This window comes from Eriocheir sinensis, chromosome 64, assembly GCF_024679095.1.
Source record: "Eriocheir sinensis breed Jianghai 21 chromosome 64, ASM2467909v1, whole genome shotgun sequence".
In the NCBI taxonomy this organism is placed as follows: Eukaryota; Metazoa; Arthropoda; class Malacostraca; order Decapoda; family Varunidae; genus Eriocheir; species Eriocheir sinensis.
This window is the reverse complement of record NC_066572.1, coordinates 1472831-1485330: the sequence shown is the minus strand read 5'-3', so window position 1 is coordinate 1485330 and position 12500 is coordinate 1472831. Positions and strand designations below refer to the sequence as shown.

The 12500-nt window shown below is 41.6% G+C and overlaps 1 protein-coding gene and 2 long non-coding RNA genes across 8 annotated transcripts in view; 2 read left to right on the top strand and 1 right to left on the bottom strand.

Moving 5' to 3' along the window:
- Positions 1 to 3524: 3524 nt before the first annotated feature.
- LOC126987192 (2-aminoethanethiol dioxygenase-like) lies at positions 3525 to 8961 on the top strand. The gene is made up of 3 exons (XM_050844002.1): positions 3525 to 3827; positions 5227 to 5361; positions 5544 to 8961. Exons 1-3 carry the CDS (start codon positions 3648 to 3650, stop codon positions 6048 to 6050), a joined length of 822 nt encoding a protein of 273 aa, XP_050699959.1. The 5' UTR covers positions 3525 to 3647; the 3' UTR covers positions 6051 to 8961.
- Positions 6350 to 9645, bottom strand: LOC126987195 (uncharacterized). The gene is made up of 2 exons (XR_007740396.1): positions 8534 to 9645; positions 6350 to 8308 (listed from the first exon to the last, which is right to left on the bottom strand). It is a non-coding gene; the product is annotated as an uncharacterized LOC126987195 (long non-coding RNA).
- An 84-nt stretch (positions 9646 to 9729) lies between these two features.
- The window catches only part of LOC126987197 (uncharacterized), a 3015-nt gene continuing 244 nt past the window's right edge, over positions 9730 to 12500 (top strand). The window contains exons 1-4 of one of the 6 annotated variants that reach the window (XR_007740402.1): positions 9730 to 11489; positions 11623 to 11986; positions 12201 to 12235; positions 12304 to 12398. This is a non-coding gene — a long non-coding RNA (uncharacterized LOC126987197). Of the gene's footprint in view, positions 11490 to 11622; positions 12055 to 12200 lie in introns of all 6 variants that reach the window. The other 5 variants (XR_007740398.1, XR_007740403.1, XR_007740399.1 and 2 more) reach the window with 5 other exon arrangements.

The window sequence follows — 12500 nt, the reverse complement described above, 5'->3', positions numbered from 1 at the left end:
ATGGTAAAGCCACAAATTTGGCCCGTCGCTGCTACACGGTAAAGCCACAAATTTGGCCCGTCACTGCTACACGGTAAAGCCACAAATTTGGCCCGTCGCTGCTACACGGTAAAGCCACAAAGGGATAAAAAGGGAGAGTCCACCCTTTGTCTGTGTGAGCGAGTCCCCCCTCTCTCCCTTTTTGTGTATTTGATGACTAAAGGGAAGGGAACAGAGGCAGGGCACTGTGATATATCTCCTTCAATCTACATCGCCCCGTCATTTCTAAATATCGATTAATACCTTGTTTCCTCACTTCAGATTCTAGCCTAGGTATTCCCAAGATTCCTAAGCTCGTATTCTTAAACTTTTCAAATGCTTAGTCTATCAAAAAGACTCCCAAAGAAGTTGTTGTAGTTTTGAAAATTTCCCCGCCCAAGTAGACACAGATTTGACAAGGCTTTCGTGGGCGTTGTGGGCATTTCCAGGGGTAGTTTTATGGCCCTGGTGGTAGTGTGACCCTTCCTCTGTACCATGAACCTAAAGCAACACATTTGACAAGGCTTTCGTGGGAGTTGTGGGCATTTCCAGGGGTAGTTTTATGACCCTGGTGGTAGTGTGACCCTTCCTCTGTACCGTGAACCTAAAGAAACACATTTGACAAGGCTTTCGTGGGAGTTGTGGGCATTTCCAGGGGTAGTTTTATGGCCCTGGTGGTAGTGTGACCCTTCCTCTGTACCGTGAACCTAAAGCAACACATTTGACAAGGCTTTCGTGGGAGTTGTGGGCATTTCCAGGGGTAGTTTTATGGCCCTGGTGGTAGTGTGACCCTTCCTCTGTACCGTGAACCTAAAGAAACACATTTGACAAGGCTTTCGTGGGAGTTGTGGGCATTTCCAGGAGTAGTTTTATGACCCTGGTGGTAGTGTGACCCTTCCTCTGTACCGTGAACCTAAAGAAACACATTTGACAAGGCTTTCGTGGGAGTTTTTGTGGCATTTCCAGGGGTAGTTTTATGGCCCTGGTGGTAGTGTGACCCTTCCTCTGTACCGTGAACCTAAAGAAACACAATTGACAAGGCTTTCGTGGGAGTTGTGGGCATTTCCAGGGGTAGTTTTATGACCCTGGTGGTAGTGTGACCCTTCCTCTGTACCGTGAACCTAAAGAAACACATTTGACAAGGCTTTCGTGGGAGTTGTGGGCATTTCCAGGGGTAGTTTTAAGACCCTGGTGGTAGTTTAACTCTGCCCAGCTTGTTTTTTCCCATTTCCAGCTTGTTTTTGTGAATTTCCAGCTTGTTTTAAGAATTTCCAGCTTGTTTTATGAATTTCCAGCTTGTTTTGTGAATTTCCAGCTTGTTTTATGAATTTCCAGCTTGTTTTATGAATTTCCAGCTTGTTTTATGAATTTCCAGCTTGTTTTGTGAATTTCCAGCTTGTTTTATGAATTTCCAGCTTGTTTTATGAATTTCCAGCTTGTCTTATGAATTTCCAGCTTGTTTTGTGAATTTCCAGCTTGTTTTGTGAATTTCCAGCTTGTTTTAAGAATTTCCAGCTTGTTTTAAGAATTTCCAGCTTGTTTTATGAATTTCCAGCTTGTTTTATGAATTTCCAGCTTGTTTTAAGAATTTCCAGCTTGTTTTATGAATTTCCAGCTTGTTTTGTGAATTTCCAGCTTGTTTTGAGAATTTCCAGCTTGTTTTGAGAATTTCCAGCTTGTTTTGAGAATTTCCAGCTTGTTTTGAGAATTTCCAGCTTGTTTTAAGAATTTCCAGCTTGTTTTGAGAATTTCCAGCTTGTTTTTTCCATTTCCAGCTTGTTTTATGAATTTCCAGCTTTTTTTATGAATTTCCAGCTTGTTTTATGAATTTTAAGCTTGTCAGTTTTTTACATCAAGTTCAAGTTCTTCATATGATTTCCAGCATATGTCAGTTCTTTTACATCAAGTTCAAGTTCTTCATATAATTATTAGCTTGAATTTCCATCGTTTCTTTTCTTCTCTAATTTCTATTTCTTCTATTTTATTTATCGCTTTCTTCTTTTTCCTTCCCTTCTTCCTACTTTCCCCTTCTTCCTCTTTATTCCTCCTTCTTTTCTATCCATCTTTTCCTTCTTCCAACATCTTTTTAATCTTCTTTTCTTTTATTAATTATTTTTTCCTTCATTTTCCTTCTGCTCTTCCTTTTTCCTCATAGTCTACCTTAAAAATTATCCTTCGTTTTCTTGATGTTTAAATGGGTGACTTAAGTATTATATTTGAAGGGGTAACTTAAGTATTATATTTAAAAGGGTAACTTAAGTAATGTGTGTTAACGATATATATAGAAATGGTGAATGTCAGGACACGTATTTAGGAGACACAGGACAACAGGAGGACAGGACACGCATATAAGAAAGAGAAGGAGAACAGGACACGTAAATATAGGAGACATGGGATAATACGGAGAAAGGACACGTAAGGAAGAGAAAGAGAAAACAAGAGAAGAAGGAAGAAACGGAGGAGATAGAAAGAAAAGATGGAAATTGAAGAGAGAGAGAGAGAGAGAGAGAGAGAGAGAGAGAGAGAGAGAGAGAGAGAGAGAGAGAGAGAGAGAGAGAGAGAGAGAGGACAACAGATATAAATAAAAAAAGAATAAAAGAAGAAAAATAATAATAATAACGAAAGAAGAGAAAGGAGAACATACAGGGATCGAATAGAAGAACAGCATAAAAAACGAGAACAGGAGGAGGAGGAGAAGAAGAAGGAGGAGGAGGAGGAAGAGGAAGAGGAGGAGGAGGTAATAAGCTGTGTGGGTACTTGTATACACACACACACACACACACACACACACACACACACACACTTGAGAAAAATGAAGAGGAGGAGGAAATAACAATTGCAGATAACTTCAAATAAAAAAAGAAAGAGATAATGTACTTGTAGATACCAATACTACTACTGTATACTACTAAATACTACTACTACTACTACTACTACATCAATACCAATAATAATAGTAACAGGAGACTGAACTTACTTCCCTCTATACGTTCTTAACCTTTGCCGGGTATTAAGAGCAAAGTTTAAAGCAGGCATCCACCCCCTCTGTCCCCTCCCCTCCGCCCGTCACGTAGGCCTCAAACAACCCTTATTTCCCCTTATTACGCCCTTTTTAAGCCATTTTAGGGGTTAATTTGGGTATGTGTAAGGTTGGTCTATGGCTTCCTGTACGTGACTATCCGCCATACCCGTGTTTTGATTGATGTAAGCAAAAATCCGGATATTTGAATAGTGCGGTTTTGGTTTATTATTTGACGGTGTAGGGAGGTCTAGTTAAGTTAATTTAGTGTAATAATTTACGTAGATTAAGTTTATTAGGTGGTATTTTGATGTTTGTTCGGTTTTAAGGGGAGAATTCAGTTATGTTATTATGGCGATGAGCGAAGGGTTGGCAAGCCTGCCCTAAACAGCTGTTTACATGCGTTTACAAGCCACAAAATCAACGAAAACTCCCAAAATAAATCGCGTTGAGCCTCCAAAATCACCCAAACCACATAAATAAACTCGAAAAAACTAAAAGTAACCCTAAAACATCTTAAATAGGAGTGTAAAAGGCGATATAGTGGTTAGTGAACGCGGTCTGTTGTTGTTGTTAGTGCAGGAGGAGGAGGAAGGACAAGCTCAGGTCAATGGCGACTCTCCTGCAGAAAATCGCCCGCCTGGCCGTCACCACCTTCAGGCGTGACCCCAGGCTGACCCCAGGGGCTTACAAGACACACTATGACCAGCTGTCTGACCTCCTGGCGCGCATCACCCCGGCTGACCTCAAACTTGACCCCGCCTTGCTGCAGGACCGAGGACCCTTCAACGTGAGCGAGAGAGAGAGTGAGAGAGAGCTAGAGAGAGAGAGAGAGAGAGAGAGAGAGAGAGAGAGAGAGTGTGTGGGGGGCCTTAACCTAATATAATCTCTTTGACAAGTAGGAAAAATTTGTTTACATAATATTTCCCCTTCAAGAGCGAGAGAGAGAGAGAGAGAGAGAGAGAGAGAGAGAGAGAGAGAGAGAGAGAGAGAGAGAGAGAGGGTGGGTGGAGGGCATTACCCTAATATAATTTCTTTGACAAGTAGGAAAAATTTGTTTATATAATATTTCCCCTTCAACATGAGAGAGAGAGAGAGAGAGAGAGAGAGAGAGAGAGAGAGAGAGAGAGAGGTGGGGGGCATTACCCTAATATAATTTCTTCGACACAAGTAGGAAATATTTGTTTACATAAGATTTCCCATGTCATGTGGAGACTGGCTCGGCTTGATGTGACTGATGTGTTTGTCAGTGTTGTGTGTGTGTGTGTGTCAGGAGCTGCTGCCATATCCTTCCTCAGTGTGCAGGAGTGTGTCCCCTCACCCCCTCAGGCCCGGACACACAGGTTGGACACTCGCTTCTCACACCAACTATTTCTAAAGGTCAAAAGAAGGGGTCTGTCGGGTTTTAATTTGTGTTTCTTTAGGTTCACGTTACGGAAGAAGGGTCAAACTAACACCAGGGTCATAAAACTACTCCTGGAAATGCGTACAGCTCCTACGAAAGCCTTGTCAAGTATGTGTTCTTGGCCGATGGAATGTCTTCTGATACGACCCACACCTTCCTCCCTTCCAGTCCCTTGGTAATTGTATAAAACCAATCAGTTTCTCAAGAAGGCAACTTAACAGATCCGTGATACAGCCCAGGACCCAAACACATACCCTGAACCATGGCGTGGAGGTGGACATGGGGAGGAGGAAAAGGCCCAATTTGGAGGTCAGGTTAAGGTTTGGCTACATTACTGGGGAGAAATGGGGGGTTAGGTTAGGTTAGGTAACTCCCCCTCCTCCCCCCATTACATTATATTAGGCATTTTTCAGTCTTGGTCTTGATGTGTTTATGTCATGGTGATATTTTACGAGGTCTACCATTGTTCATTGCCTTCAACAATACATGCTAACAGGGGGCTGTGGGTCGTATTTTTAAACATTTTGGCGCCCAAGTTCACATATTTGACAAGGCTTTCGTAGGAGTTTGGGGCATTTCCAGGGGTAGTTTTATGACCCTTCTGGTAGTTTGGCCCTTCTTCTGCACCCTGAACCTAAAATACCACTCATAAGAGCCCGATTGATCTCCCTTTTGGGCGTTGGAAATGGTTGGTCTGAGGGGAGGAGGCGTCTGAAAATACCAATCTGTGCTTCCCTATAATCCAAGGCAATGTGTTCCCATCTCCACCTTCCCTCCCCCACAGCCGCGGAGGGACGGGGCGCCGGTCACCTACATGCAGATCTACGAGGACCTGGACGTCACCATCTGTGTGTTCATTCTGAAGCGTGGCGTGCGGCTACCCCTGCATGACCACCCTGGGATGTGCGGCTTACTCAAGGTGTGTGTGTGTGTATGTGTGCGTGTGTGTGTGTACTTACTAGACTGCCATAGAAAGTTTATTTAAGCCAAAATTCATTGTGTCAAGGTCTAGAAAAGTGAAGATTTACATTATAAGTTGTTTTTCGATACTTTTTTTCCCTTGTTAGTCAGGGTTGTAATGTGTATGTCCGAACCCTATAGGTCGTCCATGGCGCTGTGTCCATTCAGAGTTACAGCTTCTTGGGCGACGGGAACGGCCAACAACAGAACAATGGGATACCTCACCCCTCCACCACCACCACCATGCCCTCACACCACCAGGGGCTCCTCGCGGCAACCAAACACCCAACCATCATCACCTCCGCCAACGACCCCGCTTGCCGTCTCAGCCCCGGGGAGAACAACCTACACGAAATCCACTCCCTGAACGGAACAGCTGCCTTCCTCGACATCCTCTCCCCGCCCTATGGAATGGACGACCGCTTAGGCTACGAGAGGGACTGCCACTACTACCGGGAGCTGGATATTCTACCGCCTGGGTTTGGTGGCGGTCTGGAAGAGGGTTATGAGATGGGGGACGGTGAGGGTTCTTCCGAGGGGCCGACGGTTTTGCTTTGTCGGGTTGAAACGCCGAGTGATTTTTGGTGCGACCAGGCGGAGTTTAAGGGACCCCCAGTGCTGGTTGACGGTAATAATGGGAGCTTGTAAGGGTGTGTGGGGTGAATGGGGTGTGTGTGTGTGTGTGTGTGTTTTTTTTTCCTTCCTTCCTTCCTTCCTTCCTTCCCTCCTTCCACCCTTCCTTCCTTCCCTTCTTCCTCCTTTCCTTCCTTCCTTCCTTCCTTCCTTCTTCCTCGACTCTTTCTCTTCTTCTTCCCCTCCTCCTCCTCTTCTTCTTCTTCTTCTTCATTGATTTCTTCCCCTCCTCCTCCTCCTCCTCCTCCTCTTCTTTTTCCTTTCTTCTCTCCTTCCTCTTCTCCTTTCTACCTTCTTTCATTATTTTCTTTTCCTCCTCCTCCTCCTCCTCCTCCTAATATGCATATGTGTGTGTGTATGTATGTGCGTGAAGGAATGTGTGTGCGCGCGAGGCCATGTGCGTATTTGTGTGTGTACATTACGAGTCTCTGTCCATTTCAAGTTGTTATGACAGGGAGCCAGATCTTTGTGATATTACAGTGCTGTGTGTGTACATATGTGCGCGTCCGGTCTCTCTCTGTGTGTACGCCAGTGTGTGTGTGCGCGCAGTGGCGACTTATGTGCGTTTAAAGCCCTTACTTATTTTTTTTCTATTTTTTTTATTTTCTATTTATATTAATTTTTTCCTCTCTCTCTCTCTCTCTCCTCTTCTTATTCTTCCTTTTTTCCTCTTCCTCCTTCCTTCCTCTCTCTTCCTCCTCTTCTTCCTTCCCCTTCTCCTCCTCCTCTTCTTCCTTCCTCTTCTCCTTCTCTCTATCTTTCAATGTCCTTTTTCCCTCTTCTTCAATTCAAAGTCTCATATTTTGCATTATTATTATTATTATTATTATTATTATTATTATTATTATTATTATTATTATTATTATTATTATTATTACTATTATTATTATTATTCAGCTGCATTCAAATAAGCAACTAATTTCTAGGTTTGTTTTGGTTTGGACACTCAATCAACACCTTGACACATAAACACAGACTCTCATTTGGATTTCTAGAGAGTGTCGTTGAATTTAAACTCATTTCGCTTATATTTCGACAGTCATTTGATTTCATAGACTCAGTGAACTTATAAACAGACTCTCATTTGAATTTCTAGAGACTGTCATTGAATTTAAACTCATTTCGCTTATGTTTCGATAGTCATTTGTTTTCGTAGACTCAGTGAACTTATAAACAGACTCTCATTTGAATTTCTAGAGACTGTCATTGAATTTAAACTCATTTCGCTTATATTTTGATAGTCATTTGATTTCATAGACTCGGTGGACTTATAAACACAGACTCTCATTTGAATTTCTAGACTCGTTGAATCTATAGACATATTTCGCTTATATTTTGATAGTCATTTGATTTCATAGACTCGGTGAACTTATAAACACAGACTCTCATTTGAATTTCTAGAGACTGTCATTGAATTTAAACTCATTTCGCTTATATTTTGATAGTCATTTGATTTCATAGACTCGGTGAACTTATAAACAGACTCTCATTTGAATTTCTAGAGACTGTTGTTGAATCTATAGACATATTTCGCTTATATTTTGAGTCATTTGATTTCATAGACTCAGTGAACTTATAAACAGACTCTCATTTGAATTTCTAGAGACTGTCATTGAATTTAAACTCATTTCGCTTATATTTCGATAGTCATTTGATTTCATAGACTCAGTGAACTTATAAACACAGACTCTCATTTGACTTTCTAGAGACTGTTGTTGAATCTATAGACATATTTCGCTTATATTTCGATAGTCATTTGATTTCATAGACTCGGTGAACTTATAAACAGACTCTCATTTGAATTTCTAGAGACTGTCATTGAATTTAAACTCATTTCGCTTATGTTTCGATAGTCATTTGATTTCATAGACTCAGTGAACTTATAAACAGACTCATTTGAATTTCTAGAGACTGTTGTTGAATCTATAGACATATTTCGCTTATATTTTGATAGTCATTTGATTTCATAGACTCGGTGAACTTATAAACAGACTCTCATTTGAATTTCTAGAGAGTGTCGTTGAATTTAAACTCATTTCGCTTATATTTCGATAGTCATTTGTTTTCCTAGACTCAGTGAACTTATAAACAGACTCTCATTTGAATTTCTAGAGACTGTTGTTGAATCTATAGACATATTTCACTTATATTTCGATAGTCATTTGATTTCATAGACTCAGTGAACTTATAAACAGACTCTCATTTGAATTTCTAGAGACTGTTGTTGAATCTATAGACATATTTCGCTTATATTTCGATAGTCATTTGATTTTCTACACTCGGTGAACTTATAAACACAGACTCTCATTTGAATTTCTAGACTCGTTGAATCTATAGACATATTTCGCTTATATTTCGATAGTCATTTGATTTCATAGACTCGGTGAACTTATAAACACACTCATTTGAATTTCTAGAGACTGTCATTGAATTTATAGACATATTTCGCTTATATTTCGATAGTCATTTGATTTTCTACACTCGGTGAACTTATAAACACAGACTCTCATTTGAATTTCTAGAGACTGTCATTGAATTTAAACTCATTTCGCTTATATTTCGATAGTCATTTGTTTTTCTAGACTCGGTGAACTTATACCTTGTCCATTTGTTTACATTTTCAACCCTCATTTGAATCTGTTTAAACTCTCATTTGATTCTTTAGTGTCAAGGGTATTGCTCTTTTTATTATTATTATTATTATTATTATTATTATTTTTATTGGTTAAGTAGATAGATTTTTTGCATTGTCTCTCCCTCCTCTTGTCAGTAAGATAATAGTAATAATAATAGTAATAATAATAGTAGTAATAGTTCTTCAATAGTTCTGTCAAGTGCAGTTTTTATGAATTTTTTTTGGTGGTCTTCAGAATTTGGTGTTTGTATGTATGTATGTAAATGTTAACAAAGGTCATTATGCCTCTCATCTGTGTGTTTTTTTTCTTAATATTTTCCGAACCAAGTCGCAACTCAATGACCATAGAGGGCGGTGTGTGTGTGTGTGAGAGAGAGAGAGAGAGAGAGAGAGAGAGAGAGAGCGACACCCATATCACAAGCTCTCCCTGCTTTGTTAATTTGCAAGCTTGTTGATTATAATTATTAAACAGCTGCTTGTGACAATACTAATAATTTTAAACTCAAACTTGACTATAATTGGCAGTGTTCGTCAGGGAGGGTGCATGGAAGTCACTGGCAACTGCTTGGGGCTGGGACACACCATAAACACACACACACCACAGGACACCAGACCAACAGCACACCAGGATGTCAGTGTCACGCCTGCCCTCATCGACAGAACGACTTGGTTAGCGCGCCCCGCCAATATAGTCAGTCTGTCGGGCCGCCCCTGGCAAAGGCTCGTAGTCCCCCGTATAGGGCAGGAGCAATCCTACACCACCAGTATGTCCTCCAGACTTGGCTCAACACACTATAATATATTTTTTCTTAACCGTGTAGCAGCGACGGGCCAAATTTGTGGCTTTACCGTGTAGCAGCGACGGGCCAAATTTGTGGCTTTACCGTGTAGCAGCGACGGGCCAAATTTGTGGCTTTACCGTGTAGCAGCGACGGGCCAAATTTGTGGCTTTACCGTGTAGCAGCGACGGGCCAAATTTAGGCTTTTACCGTGTAGCAGCGACGGGCCAAATTTGTGGCTTTACTGTAGCTGCTACGGGACAAATTTGTGGCTTTTACGTGTAGCAGCGACGGGCCAAATTTGTGGCTTTACCATGTAGCAGCGACGGGCCAAATTTGTGGCTTTACCGTGTAGCAGCGACGGGCCAAATTTGTGGCTTTACCGTGTAGCAGTGACGGGCCAAATTTGTGGCTTTACCGTGTAGCAGCGACGGGCCAAATTTGTGGCTTTACCGTGTAGCAGCGACGGGCCAAATTTGTGCCATGATGTAAACCCCCCAAAAATAGATGATACATAATCTGATCACAAATGCTTTGATATATATTATGAAATGGTTTGTGTGAGGGGTGATTTTTTCTCATTTTTCTCGCTTGGAGGGACCATTAAGAAACATGATCCCTGCTGCTTCCATCACCAGGTTAAAATATGGAAATAAATGAGAAAATTAAGTGAAACAATTACGAAACTCACCTTAGAGATTGTGTGGCGTGGGTGTGTGGTGGTGGTGGTGGTGGTGGTGGTGTGTGACCCTGCTGGTGTTGAGATGCTGGTGGTGGTGTGTGGCGCTGGTGGTGTTGAGATGCTGGGGGTGGTGTGTGGCGCTGGTGGTGTTGAGATGCTGGTGGTGGTGTGTGGCCCTGCTGGTGTTGAGATGCTGGTGGTGGTGTGTGGCCCTGGTGGTGTTGAGATGCTGGTGGTGGTGTGTGGCCCTGGTGGTGTTGAGATGCTGGTGGTGGTGTGTGGCCCTGGTGGTGTTGAGATGCTGGTGGTGGTGTGTGGCCCTGCTGGTGTTGAGATGCTGGGGGTGGTGTGTGGCCCTGCTGGTGTTGAGATGCTGGTGGTGGTGTGTGGCCCTGGTGGTGTTGAGATGCTGGGGGTGGTGTGTGGCCCTGGTGGTGTTGAGATGCTGGTGGTGGTGTGTGGCCCTGCTGGTGTTGACTGGTGGTGGTGTGTGGCCCTGGTGGTGTGGCCCTGGTGGTGTTGAGATGCTGGGGGCTTCATCTTTCTCTACTTTCATTTTATTTCACTTCATTTGTGTATTTTTTTGTACTTTTTCCATTCCTTTCTTATTCCTGTTCTTTATCAATTTTTCTTCTTTTACAAACAGCATTTCCCCTTCAGTGGTTTCCTTCATTAACTGTAAAAACAAAAACACGCATACAATCGCCCCCAAATAGTAAGGTTTTGGTTCTATATGGATTGTTACGGAAGGTCTGTTTAGGATTTTCTGCCCCCCAAATAGTAAGGTTTCCAATAGTAAGGTTTTGGTTCTATATGGATTGTTACGGAAGGTCATTTTAGGATTTCCTGCCCCTCAAATAGTAAGGTTTCCAAATAGTAAGGTTTTGGTTCTATATGGATTGTTACGGAAGGTCATTTTAGGATTTCCTGCCCCCCAAATAGTAAGGTTTCCAAATAGTAAGGTTTTGGTTCTATATGGATTGTTACGGAAGGTCTGTTTAGGATTTCCTGCCCCTCAAATAGTAAGGTTTTGGTTCTATATGGATTGTTACGGAAGGTCATTTTAGGATTTCCTGCCCCTCAAATAGTAAGGTTTTGGTTCTATATGGATTGTTACGGAAGGTCATTTTAGGATTTCCTGCCCCTCAAATAGTAAGGTTTTGGTTCTATATGGATTGTTATGGAAGGTCTTTTTAGGTCAATTTCCTGCCCCCCAAATAGTAAGGTTTTGGTTCTATATGGATTGTTACGGAAGGTCATTTTAGGATTTCCTGCCCCCCAAATAGTAAGGTTTTGGTTCTATATGGATTGTTATGGAAGGTCTTTTTAGGTCAATTTCCTGCCCCCCAAATAGTAAGGTTTTGGTTCTATATGGATTGTCACGGAAGGTCATTTTAGGTCAATTTCCTGCCCCCCAAATAGTAAGGTTTTGGTTCTATATGGATTGTTATGGAAGGTCTTTTTAAAATTTCCTGCCCCCCAAATAGTAAGGTTTTGGTTCTATATGGATTGTTATGGAAGGTCTTTTTAGGTCAATTTCCTGCCCCCCAAATAGTAAGGTTTTGGTTCTATATGGATTGTTATGGAAGGTCTTTTTAGGTCAATTTCCTGCCCCTCAAATAGTAAGGTTTTGGTTCTATATGGATTGTTATGGAAGGTCTTTTTAGGTGAATTTCCTGCCCCCCAAATAGTAAGGTTTTGGTTCTATATGGATTGTTACGGAAGGTCTGTTTAGGATTTCCTGCCCCTCAAATAGTAAGGTTTTGGTTCTATATGGATTGTTACGGAAGGTCATTTTAGGATTTCCTGCCCCCCAAATAGTAAGGTTTTGGTTCTATATGGATTGTTATGGAAGGTCTTTTTAGGTCAATTTCCTGCCCCTCAAATAGTAAGGTTTTGGTTCTATATGGATTGTTACGGAAGGTCATTTTAGGATTTCCTGCCCCCCAAATAGTAAGGTTTCCAAATAGTAAGGTTTTGGTTCTATATGGATTATTACGGAAGGTCTTTTAAGGATTTCCTGCCCCCCAAATAGTAAGGTTTTGGTTCTATATGGATTATTACGGAAGGTCATTTTAGGATTTCCTGCCCCTCAAATAGTAAGGTTTTGGTTCTATATGGATTGTTATGGAAGGTCTTTTTAGGTCAATTTCCTGCCCCCCAAATAGTAAGGTTTTGGTTCTATATGGATTGTTACGGAAGGTCATTTTAGGATTTCCTGCCCCCCAAATAGTAAGGTTTTGGTTCTATATGGATTGTTATGGAAGGTCTTTTTAGGTGAATTTCCTGCCCCCCAAATAGTAAGGTTTTGGTTCTATATGGATTGTTATGGAAGGTCTTTTTAGGTGAATTTCCTGCCCCCCAAATAG